Source organism: Cololabis saira, chromosome 19 (assembly GCF_033807715.1).
Source record: "Cololabis saira isolate AMF1-May2022 chromosome 19, fColSai1.1, whole genome shotgun sequence".
Lineage (NCBI taxonomy): Eukaryota > Metazoa > Chordata > Actinopteri > Beloniformes > Belonidae > Cololabis > Cololabis saira.
The window spans coordinates 11,321,815-11,345,290 of NC_084605.1; the positions used below are offsets into that span (position 1 = coordinate 11,321,815).

Consider the following 23,476-nt stretch of genomic DNA (forward strand, 5'->3'; position numbering starts at 1 on the left):
TTATAAACCTGCAAATACCATGAAAGGTATGCTGGTACCTACAGCGATGTGCAGTTGGCAGTTCTGAGGTTTTGTATTACAGTAGTCTGTTACAAACTGGACAGTTTGTTTGGAATGAGGTGAAACGGGTTGGAGATGGGAGTGTTTACCTGCCAACTGTGCATGCGACTGGAGATCACATATAAAAGGACTATGAGAAACACCATCCGCCTATTGAAGGCTGGAGGTTTGTGAGCGAGCAGTATGGCACCCTGGATTGTATGGATACTCCCTATATGCACGGTCCTCACTGGACAAGGTGGGCTTGTTATATGTTTTACTCAGTGTATATTAATTTAGTATATATTAATTTATATATTCATTTAGTATATATAAATGTATATATTCATTTACCACGTATAATCTGTCACATCTCAACTTGTGAAACTTTTTTTGTAGTGGTTGAACAGGTTCTGATTATTTATTAGTTAATTTTGAGGAATGCTAATGACAACATTGAACTCAAAGGTATTGTGTAGAGTTAAGCAACTGAGGGGATTAGTCATGAACTTCAGCATTGAACTTTGAAGTTCTTCAGAAACTATTTGCCTTTCCAAGTTAACAGGCTTTTGTTTGTCATGACTAATCTTATTTAAGATTAAGAACAAATGCTCAGTGACAACAGAAAACAAAAGAAAAAACATACTTTAGTTCGCTAAAGGAAGTAAACGCTCCTTCAGCCTTAAGGTTTTGCATATCAGGAAATAAAAATGCGGGGCATCTGGTATTATTAATAAATCTTAAATTTAAATAAATACAAGGACATGAAGCACCACACAATGTGGGAATTTAAGAAAAACTAAGCCAAAAGGTGGAACCAAAGCATGAAATGTGTTTTTATGACACAGGTCTCACATCCTTCTGGAAGCCTTTTAGACGCTTTTCCTGTTTTACATTGTGTCATTGATGTTTTCTGGTATGTATTTATAGAGCTTCCATCACGGAGGTCTGAAGAGATTTGAATCGGTCACTTCAGACCTTTTCAGACTCTTTTCTTCTTCAGTTGTTCTATAACTTTATCAATTATTCATTTTTCCAGTTTATTTGAGCATTATATGGTCTGAGCATGAGAACTGGCTGGGATGCTCATTCCCAGAAAAGACGGACAACTGTGTTGAATAGTTTTCCACTCGTGTACGATCTTTGTCTGTGTAAAATGAAGGCCTCCAGATTGACGTGCAGCAACAACAGCGTCCATAAAATAATTTCTGATCTCTTCCTATTTATTTATATATTTATAATATTTTTAACTTTGATGTATAAATCAATTGAAAGAGGATATACTTTCAAAGAAGTTGTGAGGAAGTGATCTGATGTACTGAGAAAGAGAAGTGAATAGTGCACTTGTCTTCAGCAGCTGGAACCATAGTGCCATTACGTGCCACTAACTACGGCTCCCTGTTACCGTTTCCTCACCTGGATCCTCTGTGCCTAGCCATGTCTGCACCGTGTGTCTGCGTGTGTGTCTGTGTGTGTATCTTGGGTGAATTGTATTGTGCTTGTGTCCGTCTGTCTGTGTGTGTGCGGGGAGGGGGCATTAATACGTTTTATGTTTATTTGTTTTATGAAAAGCACTTTGGGTTGCATTTTTTGTATGAAACGTGCTTTATAAATAAAGTTTGATTTGATTTGATTTGAACTTCCACCTGTCTTCTTCCTACAGGAATAAAGGCTCTGGGTGAGTGTTGTCACATTTGATCTATTCTGACATATCTGTACAATTACTTTTGAGGATGTAAATGCTTAGGCGCTACGCTACAATGAATCTGCTGACATGTGTGTCCATGCTCTGTCAGACTGTGGAGTGGCCCCTCTGAACACAAGAGTTGTGGGCGGAGACAATGCTACACCTGGGTCGTGGCCCTGGCAGGTCAGCATACATGTCAACTATTTGGGGACTCACATCTGTGGAGGGACCCTCATCAGTGACCAGTGGGTTCTCACAGCTGCCCACTGCATTGTCCTGTAAGTTTCACTCACTGTCTGAAGTCGACAAGAATAAAAACAAAGTGCTCAGAGAGATTGAGAATTGATACAAAACATCAGACCTGTTTCAGTTGGAGACATTGTTAGTAGGGTTGCCACCCGTCCCGTAAAATACGGAATTGTCCTTTATTTGAGAAAAAAATGTTGCGTCCCGTATTGAACTAATACGGGACGCGATTTGTACCGTATTTTCATTAACTTTTACACCATATTCTAGTTGAATTATTGAAATAAGTAACTTTTACACCATATTCTGGTTGAATTATTGAAATAAATTAACCTTTACACCATATTCTAGTTGAATTATTGAAATAAATTAACCTTTACACCATATTCTAGTTGAATTATTGAAATAAATTAACTTTTACACCATATTCTAGTTGAATTATTGAAATAAATTAACTTTTACACCATATTCTTCACCTGTAGGCTATACTATACATCTTGGCTGATGTGGACATACGTAGCATAGGAGGATATTTCAGCTGCTAGTATGGTTGTCTGTCTGTACAATCATGCAAGTTCAATGCTATTAAAGCACTTTAAACTTTAAATCAAAGCATTTTGTTTTTTCATATAAAATAAACACATTTTTATTCAGTTTAGAAGTTTAGGGGCTTTTTTTTGGCTCCTGCGCTGCTGAAATCAGGGCGTCCCTTATTTCTATTTATGAAAGGTGGCAACCCTAATTGTTAGATTATTCACAATACTTCAGTAAAGTAAGCAGCTGATATCCAGATTAACTTGGTTTTACATTGAGATGGCAGCAGATCGGTACCAACACCTTGGATCAACAAAGTTTTATTGCAAAGAACACAACAGTTATTCACCAGTAGTCCTACAGCAACCTTACATAAATACCCATCTGGTAGTTGCTCTGCCTACGCCACATGCTTCTTTTCTCTGACTGGTTGTATGCGTATTCAACAGCTTCCCGTGGCAGTTTCTTCTTTGTGTTGTTACTCCCCCTGAAAATCAGAGTCAAACCCAGACAAAATAGACTCATTTTTAGTATTAAAGTATAAAACAATTAGGATGCTTGGCCAGGTCACATACCCCCAGGAGCCTGAAAGGTTGCCCGAATCTAACTAACCTTCAGATTTTATTGTTACAATTTTGTGAGCAAACCTATGATGAAACAAAACTAAACCTTCAGATAACCCACTGACTAGGTTATACATGGGTTTAATTTACCTTGCGTGAGATAAGAACTGCCTCTCACCTGAAATGAGCTGGGATAGGCTCCAGCAGACCCCCGTGACCCCGCAAGGGATAAAGCGGGTATAGATAATGGATGGATGGATGGAGATAAGAACTGATTCATAACCAGAATGGAGGCTATGCTGAACCGGCACACCCACACAGGAACTGATAACTCCAACCAAAGTCCTGCGCCTCCATTTAATTGAATGACTAACATCTTATTTGTTGAATGATTACAGTTTTTCTCAATCACTTTGGTACATTTTTCCAATCATTCTTGCAATTTGCAGAAGATCAAGTGCATTTCTCAAAACAGTTTGAACAAATAGCAAAACACTGTGGATCACCTGCAAAAGCCAGTCTCTTGCTCAAAATCCTTAGTCCGTCCCTCAAAAGCAAGTTTTTGTGTCAATATACTTGTCAGTGCCATCAGAATGTTCATTCATTGTGTCATTGTGTACAGATAAGACAGTCAAATTCATTAGTCATGTTGGCAATTGAAGGCACTTTGAAGGGACATGTTGATGTAAAATGTGGTTTAGGTGTGATGACAAGTGTTGTATATTTGACCTCATATAATGTATACGTGTAAGATTGATTGGAAAAGACAAGATTCACATTTACAGAATGACTTCCTTTTTTTTTTTACCTTGTCTGCACACATATTATTGATTGATACCATGACGGTAGAAACCAAAAGTGTATATATGTGCATTATTACTATATTTAATATATACATATATATACGCACACATATGCGTACACATACATAAATATACACATACAAACCCAGTGTTTTTTTTTTTTTTTTTTTTTGGGGGGGGGGGGGGGGGGGGGGTGGGGGGGGGGGGGGGGTGACGACATCCACTGCCAATCCAGGAAGCAGGAACACACGGAGACACACGTCAAGCACTGGAAATCTGCAACAAAAAACCACAAACAAAGCACGAAACCGGCACGGAGCCAACCAAAACACGAACAGCAATCGACCTAAATCTTGAGATCTGATCGCAGTCTGAGCTAAGCTATCGCTACCGCTACCTAAACCCAAAAACTAGAGAGCCAGCATGCAGGTGAACAAGCCAGTGTGTATGTCTATGTGTGTGTGTGTGTATGTATATGATCATGCGTGTGTGTGTACAGAATGACTTCTTCATTGGCAAACATTGACATTGCAGTCCGTAAAGAAAAAAAAAAGACAGCACTGCACATAACAAAGGTGAAATACAATACGTAAGCGTAAACATAGGTCATACAGTAGGTAAACAAAAAAATATGAACAACTCCCCAAATTCTAATCTCAATCCTGATCTTCAGCTTCTTCCCGTTCCTGTCTGTTAGGCCACAAATTCTCATCCACGTCACACCTGATGTCCTCCCGTGCAAGGCAGCGTGGATAGTATCTTCTTGCATGCCTAATCCATGCTCTGCAGGAATCTGCAGTAATGTCTTGGCATGCTGCATCCATTGCAGCCAGAAGGGTCACTTGTGTGTGTGGCTCTCGGTCATACACCTTCCACCTCCAGGCTGAGAAAAATTCCTCAATGGGGTTGAGGAATGGGGAGTATGGTGGTAAGAACTCCATCACCATTCTGTTATGGTTTGCGTACCACTGCCTTACTAGGTTTGACTTTTGGAAGCTTACATTGTCCCATATTACGGCATATTTGGGCTGGGCCATATTCTCGGCTGGGCCACCTAGGATATGATCCCTGTACAAAGTGTCTAGGAATGCTATTAGACGTTCAGAGTTGTATGGACCCATCAGTGGAATGCGTGTCAGCACACCGTTATCTGATATTGCGGCACACATAGTTATGTTGCCACCCCTTTGGCCTGGCACATCAACGGTGGCTCGATGTCCAATAAGGTTTCGACCCCGTCTTCTGCGCTTTGTCAGATTGAAGCCAGCCTCGTCCATGTAAATGAAGTGACACTAGCTTCCAGTTCCATCATGCGCTAAATACAGAAGACAAAATGTTATTTTTGGAATTACTGCATTACATGCATTTGCAAAAGAAGTTAGATCAAACGTATATGACATATTGCATCTTCTTTTCTACAGCCATAGCATATGTGCAAATGCCACACTTACAGTAGTGTAGTGTACATCTTTACATTACATTGCATTTGGCAGACACCTTTTACTGTAAACCCAAAGCAACTTACAAACGAGGACATATCTTAGGGTTGCCACCCGTCCCGTAAAATACGGAATTGTCCTTTATTTGAGAAAAAAATGTTGCGTCCCGTATTGAACTAATACGGGACACGATTTGTACCGTATTTTCATTAACTTTTACACCATATTCTAGTTGAATTATTGAAATAAATTAACCTTTACACCATATTCTAGTTGAATTATTGAAATAAATTAACTTTTACACCATATTCTAGTTGAATTATTGAAATAAATCACCTTTTACACCATATTCTGGTTGAATTATTGAAATAAATTAACTTTTACACCATATTCTAGTTGAATTATTGAAATAAGTTAACTTTTACACCATATTCTAGTTGAATTATTGAAATAAATTAACTTTTACACCATATTCTAGTTGAATTATTGAAATAAATTCACTTTTACACCATATTCTTCACCTGTAGGCTATATTACATCTGGGCTGATGTGGACATACGTAGCATAGGAGGCTATTTCAGTTACTAGTATGGTTGTCTGTACAGTCATGCAAGTTCAATGCTATTACAGTTTTTCTCAATCACTTTGGTACATTTCTCACATCAGAATTGAAATTCTCAAAAGTTCTTGTTCAGTTTTCACATCATCATGTCATTTGTGCAGATGAAAAAGGCAGTTTCTCATTGCATTGAACAAATTGCAAATGCTTTTGTCCATCCATGCAAATGATTGTGTACAATTCTCAGTTTTTTCGTACATTATCAATTGCTTTTGTCATGCTAATCAAAATGCTTTGTTATAGGAATCTATCAAATAGTCTCTTTCCCCAAAACATTTAGGCTATAGTTCATCATATAAGTCTTCACATGCAAAATGATTTACCAAGCCATCATAACATGTCAAGCATATATACATTTCCATAAGACATTTGTCTGTAAATATGATCTAAATTGGTAAATTCCTCCCAGGTGAATCTAGACTTTCTCTAATGAAAAGAGTTGATCAACCAATGATCGACAGTTTTCTGAATGAGCTCAAGGGAGCATCTCATGAACAATCTACTGGGGAGTATATAGGTAACCAGAGCACAATAGAAACTTACAATGTCTGACAATGGAAGGACAACAGCCAAGAAGAAGGAGAGGAAGAGGGGTGAGGCTGCGTGGTGGAGGAGTAGGAAGAGGAAGAGGCAGAAGAGGCGGACACATGCGTGTTCCTGATGAAATCAGAGCAACACTTGTAGACCATGTTTTGAATCATGGGCTGACTATGCCAATGAAGAAGTCATTCTGTAAATGTGAATCTTGTCTTTTCCAATCAATCTTACACGTATACATTATATGAGGTCAAATATACAACACTTGTCATCACACCTAAACCACATTTTACATCAACATGTCCCTTCAAAGTGCCTTCAATTGCCAACATGACTAATGAATTTGACTGTCTTATCTGTACACAATGACACAATGATTAAACATTCTGATGGCACTGACAAGTATATTGACACAAAAACTTGCTTTTGAGGGATGGACTAAGGATTTTGAGCAAGAGACTGGCTTTTGCAGGTGATCCACAGTGTTTTGCTATTTGTTCAAACTGTTTTGAGAAATGCACTTGATCTTCTGCAAATTGCAAGAATGATTGGAAAAATGTACCAAAGTGATTGAGAAAAACTGTAAAGCACTTTAAACTTTAAATCAAAGCATTTTGTTTTTTCATATAAAATAAACACATTTTTATTCAGTTTAGAAGTTTTGAGGCTTTTTTTTTGGCTTCTGCGCTGCTGAAATCGGGGCGTCCCTTATTTCTATTTCTGAAAGGTGGCAACCCTAACATATCTATATATGGTTTTGGAATAAAAGTTGTACCTGGACAAAGTGGTAGCGCAGCTCCTTCACCCTCTCACCATTTCTTTCAAATGGGACAGTGTATAGCTGTTTCATGCGCATGTGTTGTTTTTTTAGCACTCTGTCAATGGTAGAGATACTGACTGTTTGGATGTTTGCAAATGTGTCATTGTCCTGCAAAATAGTAGTCTGTATCTCTCTCAGTGTAATGGCGTTGTTTTCAACAACAATGTTGCAGATAGCCATCTCCTGGTGTGGTGTGAAAATCCGCCCTCTACCACCCCTGTGTACTTGTCTTGCAGTCCTATGTGGGAAATAGAAATGTAAACCAAAACAAATTTGAGGAAGACACAATGGCATTGTATAGAGCATCAGTGGAATAGGCTACTGTAATTTTGTATGGGGCATTACTGTATTGACATGTAAATACAGTAAACTCCATGTAATTCAGCACCTACTGTTAGATTACACACCTGTTCTCACACCTGTGAGGACACAGTTGTTCTGCCAACATTTGGCTGCACCCTTCTCCCCGCTTCAGCCATAGTCAGCCCATGATTCAAAACATGGTCTACAAGTGTTGCTCTGATTTCATCAGGAACACGCATGTGTCCGCCTCTTCTGCCTCTTCCTCTTCCTACTCCTCCACCACGCAGCCTCACCCCTCTTCCTCTCCTTCTTCTTGGCTGTTGTCCTTCCATTGTCAGACATTGTAACTTTCTATTGTGCTCTGGTTACCTATATACTCCCCAGTAGATCGTTCATGAGATGCTCCCTTGAGCTCATTCAGAAAACTGTCGATCATTGGTTGATCAACTCTTTTCATTAGAGAAAGTCTAGATTCACCTGGGAGGAATTTACCAATTTAGATCATATTTACAGACAAATGTCTTATGGAAATGTATATATGCTTGACATGTTATGATGGCTTGGTAAATCATTTTGCATGTGAAGACTTATATGATGAACTATAGCCTAAATGTTTTGGGGAAAGAGACTATTTGATAGATTCCTATAACAAAGCATTTTGATTAGCATGACAAAAGCAATTGATAATGTACGAAAAAACTGAGAATTGGACACAATCATTTGCATGGATGGACAAAAGCATTTGCAATTTGTTCAATGCAATGAGAAACTGCCTTTTTCATCTGCACAAATGGCATGATGATGTGAAAACTGAACAAGGACTTTTGAGAATTTCAATTCTGATGTGAGAAATGTACCAAACCAATTGAGAAAAACTGTAAGGTCACATTTACTGCACTGTATATCACTATACGATGTTGTAGCCTACTGTTTACTGGGAGGTAAAGTTATTGCATGTTGTTCATACATGTTTTACCTGTACATACTGGTAGCGCAGCTCCTTCACTCTTTCACCATTTCTTTCAAAAGGAACAGTGTACAGCTGCTTCATATTCATTTGATGTCTTTTCAGCACCCTGTCAATAGTTGAGATGCTGACTGTTTGGATTTTTGCAAAGATGTTGTTGTCCTCTATAATGGCACTCTTTATCTCCCTTAGTCTTATGGCATTGTTTTGTACAACCATGGTGCAAATAGCCTCCTCCTGTTCAGGTGTGAAAAGGGGCCCTCTGCCACCCCTGTGAAGTTGTCTTGCAGTCCTATGTGGAAAAAATATAGTAATGTCACTGTATATAGTATACTTACTGTATATTGTAAAATGAAAGTAGAATACTGTCATATTGTATGAAGCATTACAGAAAGTATACAGTATTACAGTACAGTGCCTATTGTTAGATTACATACCTGTTCTGTCGACGAAAAGTCTGAACGATTGAGGACACAGTTGTTCTCCCAACATTTGGCTGCACCCTTCGACCAGCCTCGGCCATTGTAAGCCCATGATTGAGAACATGGTCTACAAGTGTAGCTCTTATCTCATCAGGAACGCGCATATGTCCTCGGCCTCTTCTGCCTCTTCCTCTGTTTTGCCTCCCAACTCCTCCGCCACGCAGCCTCACTCCTCTTCCTCTTCTTCTTCTCTCTGGCTGTTGACCCCGTCCAATTCCTTGTCCTTCCATTGTCAGACATGGTAACATTGTGTTGTGCTCCGGCTATATGTATACTTGCCAGCTGATAGTTCATGAGATGCACCTTTGAGCTATTTCAGAAAACTAGTTGATCATTGGTTGATCTAATGCTTGACATATTTCCCTTCATTACAGAAAGTCAAGATTCACCTGGGAACAATTTACCAATTCAGGCCAGATTTAGAAACAAAGTATAATGGAAATGTATAGAAATATGCTGACATATTATGACAACTTGTTCAACCATTTTGCATGTAAAGACTTATGCGATGAACTAATGCCTAAATGTTGTGGGGGGTGAGACTATTCAACAGAGACCCATTATAATACATTTTGATCAACATGACATAAACAACTGATAATGGAGGAAACAGCAGAAAATTGTACATTATCATTTGCATGGATGACAAATGCATTTGCAACTTGTTCAAAGAAATGAGAAACTGCGTTTTTGATGCGCACAAGTGACACAATGATGTGAAGATTGAAGTAGTTTTGAGAATTTCAATGCTGATCTGAGAAATGTACCAAAGCGACTGAGAAAAACTGTAATACATGCTTCTGAAAGACGGTATTTGCTCCACTATTTTTGCGTGTGGCAAATAGCGCTGGCCTTTGTGAATTAGGCGCTTTTTGCAATGAGGCTTATTTGCATAGAAAGGGGGCAAATTTGCGCCGAATGTATGAATATTAACTAATTTGCATGCATGCAAATGGCACCGGCGCAGACTGCCACTATTTGCTTGGCAGCGCAGTTTGTGGAGAAATTCGCCCTTTGCGGGTGCTTTGTGAATTAGACGCTCTCTTTTTGTCCCATTGCACCGGTTTAGCGGCCGCAAAAGCCGCGCAATCCTTTTGTGGATTTGGCCCTTACTGTTTTGCAAATGTCGAGGATGATCTGAGAAATGTACCAAAGCGACTGAGAAAAACTGTAATATATTACCACTGGTGTCATGACCTTTGTGCTTCTCTTTTCCCTTTCCCATAGAAGGTATCCTTCTGGGAATGTTTTGCATATGTGTTTCTCCTTCCTGTCATCTCACACCCTTCACCTGATGTTGATGTAAATGTTCACAACAGAATATAAAGGGAATGCGCATGACGTCATCTATCTATCTATCATCTCATTTACTATAAATGTAATGCATAACAAAATGCAATTGTACCCTGATGTCACGGAAAGTTGCAGTTTGGATCAATTGTGTCAGCGTAGTGTACAACATGAAGACATTTCCTACTGGCGTACTCACATGTTGAATCATGTTGACACACACACACACACACACACACACACACACACACACACACACACACACACACACACACACACACACACACACACACACACACACACACACACACACACACACACACACACACACACACACTCTCTAATACGAAAATAGCCCCAGTTTTGGAGCAGTCACCATGACTACTGCATTACAAGGGACACCAGCTGATCCATGGAGAAGTGGTCACATCAGTGACCACTTCTTTACTTTAAAGGTTAGCCCGATTATCAGACTGCTGAAGCTGAACGTCTTTATGTGTATGTGCTCACACTTAAAACAACGTATACTCTAAAATGTAAGTAATAGTACGTACACCAAGTCCATAACAGTTAGGAAGTTAAAAGTAGAGTTAAATTGGTATTCTACCACTTCCTAAAATATGATTGAAAGCATTTACCATCAACTAATCCGTCTGTCTGACCTTGTAAAGAGGACAAAAAGACGGTGTTGTACCTCTTTCTCAAGTTCCTGTTCCACGTTTACACAGACTTACTGCAGTACCTCTTCCTTTTGTGATTTAAAAAACAGAAGTATGTGTAATTGGAGAGGTCCCCCCCAGGAAGATGCAGAAGACGGGGTCAGATGTAAACAGGTGAAAGTCTGTGGGGACCCCTAAAAGGAAAATTCAAAAGAAGAAGAAGAATGAGGAAACCCTGTTAAGATTATTAGGCAGTTACATGTGGGAAACCAGACATGGTGTAAGAAACTTTTTCTCGTGAAACTGGCTACTAACTATTGACAACTTTTATGGGCTAGCGCTGTGGCACTTTCACACCGCAGCTCATCACATTTGTCTCATTTTAACTTGGGGAACTAAAATTTACACCAGAAGTTTAACTTAAAGAAAAAGACAATTTAAAGTAACCCAGAGCATATAGGTGTAGTAAATAAAAATCTGAATTTTGGTGGTAAGTCTTCTGCATTTTGGAGCAGAAGACAGAAAAAAGTTTAAACTAAAATTGGGTTTTTATTTTAGAAATAAGGCTTGCTTTTCCTTCGAAGCCAAAAAGAGACTTGTTGCCACCACTTTTATGTCTGTGCTTGACTACGGCGATGTCCTATACATGCATGCATCTGCTCTATGTCTTCACTCATTGGATACTGTCTACCATGGAGCATTGAGATTTATAACAAATTTTAGATCTCGTACTCACCACTGCTCTTTGTACACTCGGGTCGGATGGTCTGCTCTGTCCACCCGTAGACTCTATCATTGGCATGTCTTTGTTTATAAGGCCATTCTTGGCCTACTTCCACTCTATTTAGGAAATTATGTTTTTCAAAAAAGCACTGGGAGTCATAACCTTCGCTCCCAGGACTTATTTGTATTGTCTGTACCTAGGGTCCGCACTAAACTAGGTAGTAGGGCCTTCAGCTATGCTGCTCCTTATGCATGGAATGAGTTGCAGAAAATTTTAAAATTAAGAGATCTGGTCTCACTTGATGCTTTTAAAGTTCTCCTGAAAGACTTGGAAGCAAGTACATTTAGCTGTAGGTGCTTTGATTGTTGTTGATTTTGACTATTTTTGCGATCTGTTTACTGTTTTGTTAAAACTTTTTTAATTGTTATACATTGTTCTTATGTTATTTGTTTTTGTAACCATGTTGCTGCCTGTCTTGGCCAGGACTCTCTTGTAAAAGAGATTATTAATCTCAACGAGACTTTCTCCTGGTTAAATAAAGGTTAAATAAAAAAAAAAAAAAAAAAAATTTTGGAGCTGTGTACAGAAAAACCTGTTGCATGTTGTCTGGTTCTGAAGAAACTGCACAGAAATCTCCAAGACTGTGAAGATTCTGCTGTCACTCTCTTACTTATCTCACTTAGCCTCTCTTTTTAATGGCAGAAATGACCCGCGCGGGTGGAAGCTTTACTTTGGAAGAAATACTCAGGCTGGCCCAAATGTGAACGAGGTTTCCCGCACTGTGACCAAGGTCATCGTCCACTCTAACTATAATGACACGCTGTACAACAACGACATTGCCTTGATGAGGCTCAGCAGCCCCGTCACATACACCAACTACATCAGACCTATCTGCCTGGCGAGCAGCTCCAGCCAGTTCCACAACGGCACCTCCTGCTGGGCCACCGGCTGGGGCGACATCAGAGCGAGTGGTGAGGATACTCACAGTTTGAGCCGACTCACTGCGAGTTTTCAAAACTCAAATCTGTTTAGATGGCAGTTTTTTAATGTCTGAAACCGTAAAACAATAAGCCAGTATCATATTCTCTCTTCCACAGAGCCATTACCAAATAATGTTCCACTGCAAGAGGTTAAAATTCCCATCATTGGAAACAAGCAGTGCACCTGTAATTACATCCCAGCCAAGGAAGCAACCATCACTTCAAATATGGTTTGTGCGGGGCAGGAGAACAAAGGAATATGTCAGGTACGGACAACTTGTTGTAGTATATAAAGAAGCAGGGATATATTTTGTTCTTGTTTGACAAACCTAAAACATGATTAAGGATTCAAACTTTGTTAAAATACATAAATACAGGACTGTCTCAGAAAATTAGAATATTGTGATGAAGTTCTTTATTTTCTGTAATGCAATTAAAAAAAAAAAAAAAAATGTCATACATTCTGGATTCATTACAAATCAACTGAAATATTGCAAGCCTTTTATTATTTTAATATTGCTGATTATGGCTTACAGTTTAAGATTAAGATTCCCAGAATATTCTAATTTTTTTAGATAGGATATTTGAGTTTTCTTAAGCTGTAAGCCATGATCAGCAATATTAAAATAATAAAAGGCTTTCAATATTTCAGTTGATTTTTAATGAATCCAGAATGTATGACATTTTTGCATTACAGAAAATAAAGGACTTTATCACAATATTCTAATTTTCTGAGACGGTCCTGTAGACTCTTACAGACTTTTCTGTGAGGTTTATGCTTATGGATAGGGTTGCCACCTTTCAGAAATAGAAATAAAGGACGCCCCAATTTCAGCAGCGCACAAGCCAAAAAAAAGCCCCAAAACTTCTAAACTGCATAAAAATGTGTTTATTTTATATGAAAAAACGTGTTCTTTAATAGCATTGAACTTGCATGACTGTACAGACAGCCAACTATATAGCAGCTGAAATAGCCTCCTATGCTCTGTATGTCCACATCAGCCAAGGTGTAGAATATAGCTACAGGTGAAGAATATAGTGTAAAAGTTAATTTATTTCAATAATTCAACTAGAATATGGTGTAAAAGTTAATCTATTTCAATAATTCAACTAGAATTTGGTGTAAAAGTTAATTTATTTCAATAATTCAACTAGAATTTGGTGTAAAAGTTAATCTATTTCAATAATTCAACTAGAATTTGGTGTAAAAGTTAATCTATTTCAATAATTCAACTAGAATTTGGTGTAAAAGTTAATTTATTTCAATAATTCAACTAGAATTTGGTGTAAAAGTTAATCTATTTCAATAATTCAACTAGAATTTGGTGTAAAAGTTAATCTATTTCAATAATTCAACTAGAATTTGGTGTAAAAGTTAATCTATTTCTATAATTCAACTAGAATTTGGTGTAAAAGTTAATTTATTTCAATAATTCAACTTAAAAGGTGAAACTAATATATTACCTAGTCTTATTACATGCAAAGCATGATATGTTGAACCTTTATTTGTCATAATTTTGATGATGGAATTGATCAATTGAATTGATTATTGATAAATTTAGTGTTGATGTGTGTGTGACAGACGTGTGTATGGGGGGTTAATGAAAATACGGGACAAATCGCGTCCCGTATTAGTTCAATACGGGACGCAACATTTTTTTCTCAAATAAAGGACAATTCCGTATTTTACTGGACGGGTGGCAACCCTACTTATGGAGTCAGTGCAGTCCGATTCATCATAAAAACTGTTCATTAAGTCTGAATTTTCCTTCAACTCTCCAGGGAGACTCTGGAGGACCTCTGCAGTGCAAGCAAGGCTCGTCTTGGATCCAGGCTGGCCTCTCAAGCTTTGGCGTGCCTTGTGCTCTGGCTGGTTTCCCTGAAGTCTTCGCCCGAGTGTCTCAGTATGAGACTTGGATCAAAGAGTCTGTGGGCGAGGCAACAGTTGGCTTTGTGGTGTACAATTCTAGTGGCACCGACCCAGACAACAGTTTTGTGTGTGACAGCGCAAGTTCTCCAACTTTGCTCAAGTTTTCAACCCAGTTTACATTTGTCAGCTTTGCAACAGTGATGGCGCATCACATTTTCGCTTAGTAGCACAGTGTATTGCGCAGTGATCCTTAAATTTATGTTATGTAATTATTTTAATTTATTGATGATATAATAATGAAATGTAATGTTATGGTGGTCGTGACTGAGTTTGTGCAATGAAAATGTCTCTCACATAGGTTGTATGTAAAAGATAATTTTATCCAGTTGAGGCCTTTTTGGCTCCTGTACGCAGCTAGCAAAGCACATTTGGCCTAGTTACGGCACTGGTTAACCCATATCTAGGACAACCATGCCCCAAAGTTTGCAAACTGGCTTTGGCATGTGCAGTACGAGCCAGATATGACCAACATTTCAGGGGTTAGTTTGGACATGGAGTATGGGAAGTGTTGTGAGGGCCAGACGACAGACGTGTGGCCGAGTTTAGGCAACCACATTCACCTCAGTAGTGTCAATCAAAGCCTAATGTGGAAAGAAACTGCTGAGAAATTTGGTCCAAAAATTGGTCCAAATATTCGTGTTATTTGTGTAGATTCATATTCAAAAGCGTCATCGTGCTCAATAAAAGTCAAGAAATATTAATTATTCAAATTATTTAAAATTATATCAAGCTTGTAAATTAAAATAAAAAAATGTAAACAGCTATATTCACTTTTTTTTATAACTATATAATCTGTCATTTAGCAAATAATTTAATAATTACACAGATCAGCCATGACATTAAAACCAGTGGCAGGTAAAGTGAATAACTCAGTCCATTTTGTTAAAATGAAATGTTCTTCTGGGAAAATCTTAACTTTGAACTAACAGCAGCAGCTCAGTAATAATCCTGCAAAAAACAGCTGAGGAATATCCAAAAAACACAACAGAGAGACTGACGTGTTCTTTCATCATCCAACCTCCCCAGAAACTCCAGGACACGCTCAGATGTTTTTGTCCATGTCCTCGACTGACACGGACAGAGCCCTTTTGATGTCACGAGGATGATCTCCTACAGTAGTTTTAATGTTATGGCTGATCAATCTAAGGCCTCAAAGCCGTGTAGTTTTGTTAGCCGAGGTTTTACATATTACTCTCTAGCGCAACAAAATCAGGTTAAGTCTGTTGCCCATTTTGGTTAAGGCTTTAAACCATCAGTTTAAAAACTAACATACTGTCATGATGTCATGATCGCTATTTTTGCTTCTTAAAGGTCGGAAGACTTATAGTGAAACACTGAAGAGGAAACTGAACATTTTTGTAAACAGACGGTACTGAACATGCAGCTGGCTCATATTTCCTCATAAAATCTGTCACAGTTAAAAGTGTGAATCTGTTCCCGTTGACAGCTGCATCCAGCCATTAAACAAATAATAAAAATGGTCTGGTCTGTTCTTTTCACTTGAATCAATTTAAGAATTTGTTTTGTACAATAAAATGTAGAATTAATATAGCAGAATTAGATATGTCTCTGTGTGCAAAATGTATTAGGCTATAACTGAATTTTGCACACAGAGACATGTCCAAATATGGAGGCCGGACACTATCACATCTAAGGAAAACCACAAAACTGTTTAAAGGCCATATACTTCTACACACACACACCATTTACCTTAAAAGGTAATATTAGGCTTGGTGAGGTTTCTTTCCCCCTCCCTTTGTAATATTGGGCATTCACGTAGTCACCTAGTTATTATGACCAAAGCACATGCTACACACTAAAAAAACTTAAGGGTTTAAATTAAAGAGGTGTGTGAGGGAGTGTGTCGCAACATGGATTAAATCTCAAAATTAAATATGTTTAAACGTCTGAAGGAAAATAGGAATGACTTTGCCAAAAGAAGAAGAAGTTGAGCTTCTTTTCACGCGGAAGACTGCAGAGTACGACAGCTGTGTGCCTGCAGCTGTCTGTGTGCACGTCCTCAAGGGAGTAGAGTCTCACCCTTTAAAAAGAATGATGCTTCTGTGGTCTATTTTAGACAGAGGCTAGAGTGGGAGGTGTTGTTAAGAGCCATTGTGAGATAGACAAGGTGTGATGCATCTATCTGCAGTGGAACACTAACGAAAGCACAGCAGCTTATAAATGTGAATGATATGATGGCCACGTCTCTGTGTGAATTGAAATTCGGCTTCAAGACGTTTCTAGATTTTATGTGGTGTACCCACCTAAAAGGACCTTTTCCTTACCTTACTGATAAGAGAGAGGCATTCCTTTGCTGAAGTTATAAAGTATGAATAAAACGGTGTAGTTGTTTCTTGCTCTCTCTTCTCTCATCAAACAATCAGAAAAGTGTGGTTTTAGTTTTCACTGGTTCTGTGATTTTGATATATTTTGCAGTGAGAGGTAAAGTGTAAGTGAAAACCAAAAATGAAGTACAAAAGCACATGTGGGTCAACATTTTATTCCATGGTACCAGTACATGTTGTATACTGCACTTAGGTGGAAGCAAACCAAGGAAAATAGGATGCGTAAGTTGCGTAAAAACAGTGAGGAAATTGTCACCTTAAAAAAGAAAAGAAAACAAAAGGTGATTTAAAAAAAAAGAAAGGTAAGGGAATGGAGGCAGAACAAGTTTCCCCATCTTCCTTTCACTTTTGCTTTCTGTCGAGGTGTTGTATTTGATGTTGCCATGGTTATTAGTGGACAGAGAATTTCACAGGTACTGCCTTAGAGGACATGCTCTTTTTCTGTGATGGTGCAGTAATGCTGCAGTAATGGTAAGTCGAAGGGAGGAAGGGGGGTGGGGGGAGGGTGGTGGTGTATCTATGCTTAATAAGCATGGTTGGCCACAAACAGTGAGTCTCCACCAGCAGCGCTGGCTCCACTGGAAGCATATTTCCCCTGGGCGGCCTGGCAGTTAGCCTGGAAGAGGAGAAAGGTGTTACTTAATGCACAGTTGGAGAATAATGTTTGATACCAGTAATCCATAAGGTCCTCTTAAGTCATCTTGCTTATTACATGGACAATTTTCTTTTCATAGTCACACGTACCACAGCTCTCTTGAGGAACTCTTCCTGGCATGCCTTGCCATTCTCCTTCTTGCCTCCCCAGGCCTTCAGGGCAGAGGCCTGCAGAGCACGACCATATGAGAAGGTCAGAGCCCAGGGTCTGTGCAGAGGGCAGATGTTCATGGCATTGAGGTTGACTGAGGCCTCCTCCTCACTCTGGCCACCGGACAGGAAGGTAACTCCTGTATGGAAAAAAGCATGAGTTTAGCAGTGCACAACTTGCATCCAAGTAGATGATTCAGTTAATAATTCAGCCTCTACAAAAGTACAATTCTGTTACTGATTTTTTTTATTTTGCACAAAAATGTGCATAAACTTTACCAGGAACTGCAGGGGGCACGGTGCGGCGCAGGGCGGTAACAGTTGCCATGGCAATCTCCTGGTTGGTGTACTTGTGTGAGCAAGAGTGTCCAGCTGTAACCATGTTTGGTTTGAGCAGGGTTCCCTCCAGGTACACATGGTGGTCGGACAGAGCCTTGTACACGGCAGCCAGGACCTTCTCAGTAACGTACTGGGTGCGCTTCAGGTCATGGTCACCATCGGGAAGAATCTCGGGCTCAACAATAGGGACAATGCCGTGCTGGGGACATAAATGACAGGAGTCATATGGCAGGCTCTCAACAAGGAGGCAGGTAGGAGTGGCAAGTGGGATGAATCATTGACTCCATTCTGACTTCAAGATCTACCCATCGTTTCTCACCATTTGGCAGATGCTGGCATAGCGAGCCAGGACATTGGCGTTCTCAACGATGGCCAGCCTTGAGGGAGTGGTAGGGGTGATCTTCAGAACACAACGCCACTTGGCGAAGTCAGCACCATCCTTCTTGTACTGGGCGCAACGCTCATACAGTCCATCAAGACCTGTTAGAAGTGAGAGGATGCACTGGATTAGGACTGGATTTGCTAAACAGAGATTGAATTGTTCACTTTGAGTTCAAATCCTTTATTTACTCACCCTGGGTGGTTGTCTCGCCGTTGGTTCCGGCAAGGGGAACGACACCTTTGTCAACCTTGATGCCAACAACCATGTGTCTATCTTTCAGATACTGGGGGAAGGTCTTGCCATTGTCGGCCTTCTGGTACATAGTCTCGTGGAAGAGGATGACACCACCAATGCAAGGATTCATGCGGTCGTCAGCAGTGAAGAGGAGCTGGCGGTACAGCCTCCTGTTCTCCTCAGTGTTCTCAGCATTGATGCCCTGGAAGCGCTTGGCCACACTACCTGAAGGTTACGAAAACATACCACAGATAAAAAACACTGCACCGGATTTTCACCTGTGCTGGCGCTTTTGCACAGTGGGAGACACCGCTGGAAAAAAAATTAAATGTACATTTTACCCCTAAATACAATTGTTATTTACATGTTAATCATTTAATCTTGACAGTCCACTAAAGCAGGTCAACTGATATTGATGTGAATTGACACTGTTATTGGTTGGCTAAACGTGACAATCTGCCACTATTTCCTGTTCCTTAGTTGAGGGATATGTCAACTATCAGCAATCTGAAACAAGTGCTCATAAGGCCTTTGAATGCAGTTGTCACACCATAAAGTGGTGCACACCCTCTTTAAGCACATCTCAGTTATCTTACATTTAACAAGCCAGCATCACAAAATCAAATCATTTACAGCACAATTTGTTGGTAAGAGCATTGTGTCCAAATTACACCTCTCCATTACTTCTCTCCATTATTTCACTCTGAATATTGATCTGGCATATATTTTTACACTACACATCCATTTATCCGTGCTTGTCAGCAGCATATGGCAAACACTTTATTTACTTGGTGCAGTGGTGCCCCGTGTGGGGTTTCTACCCAGTGACCTTTCACCATGAGACGGGGATGGATTTGTGACTTTTTCATTGGAGGGCAACAATGTATGAGCCTAATTTAAAAAAATATTCAGGTTATGTGCCCGGCACAGACTTCCTGGTCCAGTTGCTCTGTTCATTAGCCTGTGCCTTACTGGCAGCATGTGGCAACTAGCCATAGCAGCTGAACGTGCTTGTGAATGCCACGAGGAACACGGCTACAAATGATCTGGAGTTAAAAGGCTATAAACCACTAGGCAAAGGTTTTGAGATTTACCCTTTGGAGACGGTATTGATTTTACTAATCAACCAGCTGTATTTATTGTTTGCTGCCATTAATTGATATCTTAGTGTCCCGGTTTGCTCTGATTGGTCAGCTGACTGGCTAAAGCTGTGAAGTGCAAGACAGGTACTCATTAACATTTTTCACACAGTGGTTGGACCATATTGTTCCATATTACATAAAAAAAAGGTTCAGTCATTAAGCTCATAGAACTATGTGATCGATTGTTTAGTCCGTCTTGTGCTTGAATTATCATTATTGACAGGTACTGATGGAGTGCAGGGTGTACTCCGGCCTTCTCCCCGAAGAGAGGTGGGAGAGACTCAGCAGACCCTCATGACCCTGAGTAGGAATAGCCTAAGTAGGTTCTGATAATTTACTATTTAAAGGAGGCTTTAAGCCACACAGACTTACAAGAAATGAAAATTACTTCCTCTGCGACGTCCTAAAACTACAAGGCCGAAACTGTTGAAAACGTAAATACTTCTGGAGGAACTGATAATGCTGATTAGGCTGGAAGTGTGCGTTGCCAAATCAGCTTTGTGAATAAAAAATGCACTCTAAATGTGCATTTTTCTGATGGTCTTCAAATTGGAAACAGCAAACCATCTAAAAACACTTCCTCGAATATGTTCCATGAATATATTGTAAAAAGAACATTATTTTAATTTGAAAGATTATCTGACTGCATGGGCCTAAATGTTTATTTTGTGAAGCCACAGGCAGTGGCAACAGACACATGACTGTGATGATGCCAGGTGAAACTAATCCTCAGCTAAACTGGTGACACAGCAGTTGGCCCATTCTTTTTGGTATGGTGTGAACTATTTGCAGACAGTTTGACACGTTTGTTCATAGAATTTCCTACTTTTGAAGAGTGTTGGTAGTTTTGCTGGACTTACCAGTGGACTCATCAGCAGCAAGGATTCCCTTGCCAGGGGCAACAATCTTGTGAGCAATATCACTGAGCTCCTTCTTCTGCTCAGGAGTGAGGAAGGGAAATGCGTGAGGCATCCTGACTCTAGATAAGAAGCAAAGAATGACAAAAGCTGCTGTCAGGGGACTCACAGGGTTTAACGTTCATCATTCCTGGTTATTTGTTGGTGGTACATACTATTCACCCTGCACAATATGTTGCATCTCAGAGGATCAAGTGTCAGGGTGAGTTTCACTCTACAATGTATAATCTGACCACACTTGAGAAATCATGACAAGCATGTGAGTGAGCTGCTCCATTTTCTATCCTCTTATCTTTGACCTTTCCATTCCCCCTCACTGCCCCTTCCTTCACACCCCACTCCCAGTCTCCTTCTGCCTGCGCCTGCTCTATCAATAGGTTGAGCTAAATTTACACTGTGTACAACTGTGTTGCGTGAGGCATGGAAGAAAGACTGCTTTGAAACACCCCAATGTTCAAGAAAGCATGCTGCTCTGAAATTTAACAGGCAAACAGTCTAGACAAATTTAAAATTATTATAAAACAGAGCTCAGTCTTACTAGTTAGTCATCATTAATCACTCTGATGGTGGAAACTTGGGAGGATTAGTAAGAAAATGTGTTGCAATGTAGATGAGTCGATGTACTCTGTCATGGGAAATAGGGTGTTGTAAAAACAAACTCAAAAAGATATGCAACACCCGGAGCGGAAGTTGAAAGAGGTAACATTTGTGAACTGAGCAAAGAGTTAAGTCTGTGGTTCACACCTGACCCTGATACAGCAATATAGCTTGTCAGGAACCACAAACCTTTTTGAGGTGTGGGTATTTGTGATACACTCCTTCAAATGAACTCAATGTGTATGTCATGCACTTTATGCCTGTATATGAACAAAAATATTTAGCAGGTAGCAGAGTGATTCATTTAAAGTGCTGCATTTGTGTGACCATAGCCCATTAAATATGATGTTGTTTTACCTTTGACCGTGGGAGGAGAGCTGAGAGAAGAGGGAGGAGAAGATCCAGGCTTCGTCTGCGACAACCCTCTGGTCTGCTGGCCGTTGTATTTATCCTCCCATTGTGACCCCTCACATTTCGGCTGCCCAGCTATAAAAAGAACAGGACGCAACCAGAGATGGCTTGTGACATTCAGCGAGGCTTCGGCTGGAGTAATATGCTGGTGAGCAACCCAGTGAAAGGGCAAAGAGCGTTTCATTGAGTGGCAGAAAATGCGACCCACTGTGGCAATCCGGTAAAAGTATGCATAGTGGGGAAATATGTATATTATCATATATTATTCGCCCATTATTATTTATACTGCACAATGGCGAATAATATATGATCCAGATAAAGAAATAAGACCAGTAAATACCCTCACCCATGTTAAACAAAATTGTCCATTTAAGAACACTGATGCACCTGTTTTTAAGGCACATGTTTTTTTTAATTCTTGTAATGAAATGTGTACCTCTCTCTATTTCACTAATTATAAAACTGCTAAGCTGCAATTAGTTTGAAATTTCTTGCACAATTTGTAGCTTCAGAGAACTTCTTGTCACAGAGAGGTCATTTTAAAGGCTATGTGGAGGAAGATAAAGTTGAGTTATATGTAATATGCACTAATAGCACACACACACACACACACACACACACACACACACACACACACACACACACACACACACACACACACACACACACACACACACACACACACACACACACACACACACACACACACACACACACACACACACACACACACACACACACACACACACTTGCATAGGGGCTTGGGGAGCATGTGACAACATTGCAAACTTGCCCTTAGAAATCCAAGCCAGACCAGCAGCACAGTTTTTGATCCCTGACTTTTTTCCTGACCTTTCTCAATCATCTTGGCTTGGCAGTGAAATGGTCAACCAAGATGATTGGCCAAAACCTACAGAGGCACAAAACTTTGTTGCACAATCGATTTCACTCGCATCAGGTGCAAGACGGCAAAAAAAATGTAATTGTGAGAAAAAGTGCAAGCAGGATGTAACTTCTTTGTGGCTATAATTGTGGCCGCTACACTTATCAGTGATGTGCAGCAGTGGTAGAGAGCATGCTCACTTCCTGAGTAGACTGTGGTCTGCCTGAGTCAGTATGTTCACATATGTCAAAGATACATGACTAGCAAGCTTCTTGTTCTCCAGCAAAGGCATGATATAAAGATTTTTTTTTTTTTTTTTCACATAACAATATATCAATAATCATTTGATAAGGAAAAACAATATTTTTCAAATCGGAAAGAGAAACACAATTTTTTAAATGAACATTCTCATAAATTCTGGGGGGATCAGCTTGGTCAGCAGTTGTGGGTATGTGATTACCAAGAAATATTTGACATTATACAACAGAGATTGCATCTGGGCTATTTTTGTTTTGCCTGGACATATTGCCTAAAACCAGATTGGTAAGTTCAGTGTGCTTCCAGTATACATCTGCTTTGAGTAAAAACAAACAGCTTTAGGGATGAAAATAAAGAATCAGAACTTAAAGACAACTAGTCGTCAAAGTATTACGTGCATACAAATATATCGCCATGAAAGGAAGCTAGTCGAGCATCTGAAGACAGATGGAAAAGGTCATTCCTCTTAATGCCTCATCAGAAATGTGGAGGAAAAGGGAATTTATTCTCATATTCTCATTATGATTCCGTCACATTGGGAC

At 39.7% G+C, this 23,476-nt stretch overlaps 2 protein-coding genes across 2 annotated transcripts; one reads left to right on the forward strand and one right to left on the reverse strand.

Annotated features, from left to right (window-relative positions):
- The first annotated feature begins 180 nt into the window (after positions 1-180).
- On the forward strand, positions 181-16,100 carry zgc:123217 (uncharacterized protein LOC641414 homolog). The gene is made up of 6 exons (XM_061708556.1): positions 181-298; positions 1,703-1,717; positions 1,836-2,004; positions 12,415-12,683; positions 12,810-12,958; positions 14,475-16,100. Exons 1-6 carry the CDS (start codon positions 244-246, stop codon positions 14,784-14,786), a joined length of 969 nt encoding a protein of 322 aa, XP_061564540.1. The 5' UTR covers positions 181-243; the 3' UTR covers positions 14,787-16,100.
- Positions 16,101-17,106: 1,006 nt separating this feature from the next.
- Positions 17,107-21,892, reverse strand: aldoab (aldolase a, fructose-bisphosphate, b). Its single transcript, XM_061707657.1, has 7 exons — positions 21,740-21,892; positions 20,729-20,847; positions 18,685-18,951; positions 18,430-18,590; positions 18,051-18,309; positions 17,712-17,911; positions 17,107-17,583 (listed from the first exon to the last, which is right to left on the reverse strand). Exons 2-7 carry the CDS (start codon positions 20,838-20,840, stop codon positions 17,491-17,493), a joined length of 1,092 nt encoding a protein of 363 aa, XP_061563641.1. The 5' UTR covers positions 20,841-20,847; positions 21,740-21,892; the 3' UTR covers positions 17,107-17,490.
- Between the last annotated feature and the right edge of the window lie 1,584 nt (positions 21,893-23,476).

What these genes read in the sequence shown, in the direction of transcription:
- zgc:123217 (XM_061708556.1), top strand. Translation starts at nt 244, where the DNA reads ATGGCACCCTGGATTGTATGGATACTCCCTATATGCACGGTCCTCACT. An exon ending in GGGCGACATCAGAGCGAGTG is followed by an intron (nt 12,684 to 12,809) that starts GTGAGGATACTC and finishes TCTCTTCCACAG; the next exon opens with AGCCATTACCAAATAATGTT. An exon ending in AGAACAAAGGAATATGTCAG is followed by an intron (nt 12,959 to 14,474) that starts GTACGGACAACT and finishes TCAACTCTCCAG; the next exon opens with GGAGACTCTGGAGGACCTCT.
- aldoab (XM_061707657.1), bottom strand. Translation starts at nt 20,840, where the DNA reads ATGCCTCACGCATTTCCCTTCCTCACTCCTGAGCAGAAGAAGGAGCTC. An exon ending in ATGCCAGCATCTGCCAAATG is followed by an intron (nt 18,310 to 18,429) that starts GTGAGAAACGAT and finishes TTATGTCCCCAG; the next exon opens with CACGGCATTGTCCCTATTGT. An exon ending in AGTTCCTCAAGAGAGCTGTG is followed by an intron (nt 17,584 to 17,711) that starts GTACGTGTGACT and finishes CTCCTCTTCCAG; the next exon opens with GCTAACTGCCAGGCCGCCCA.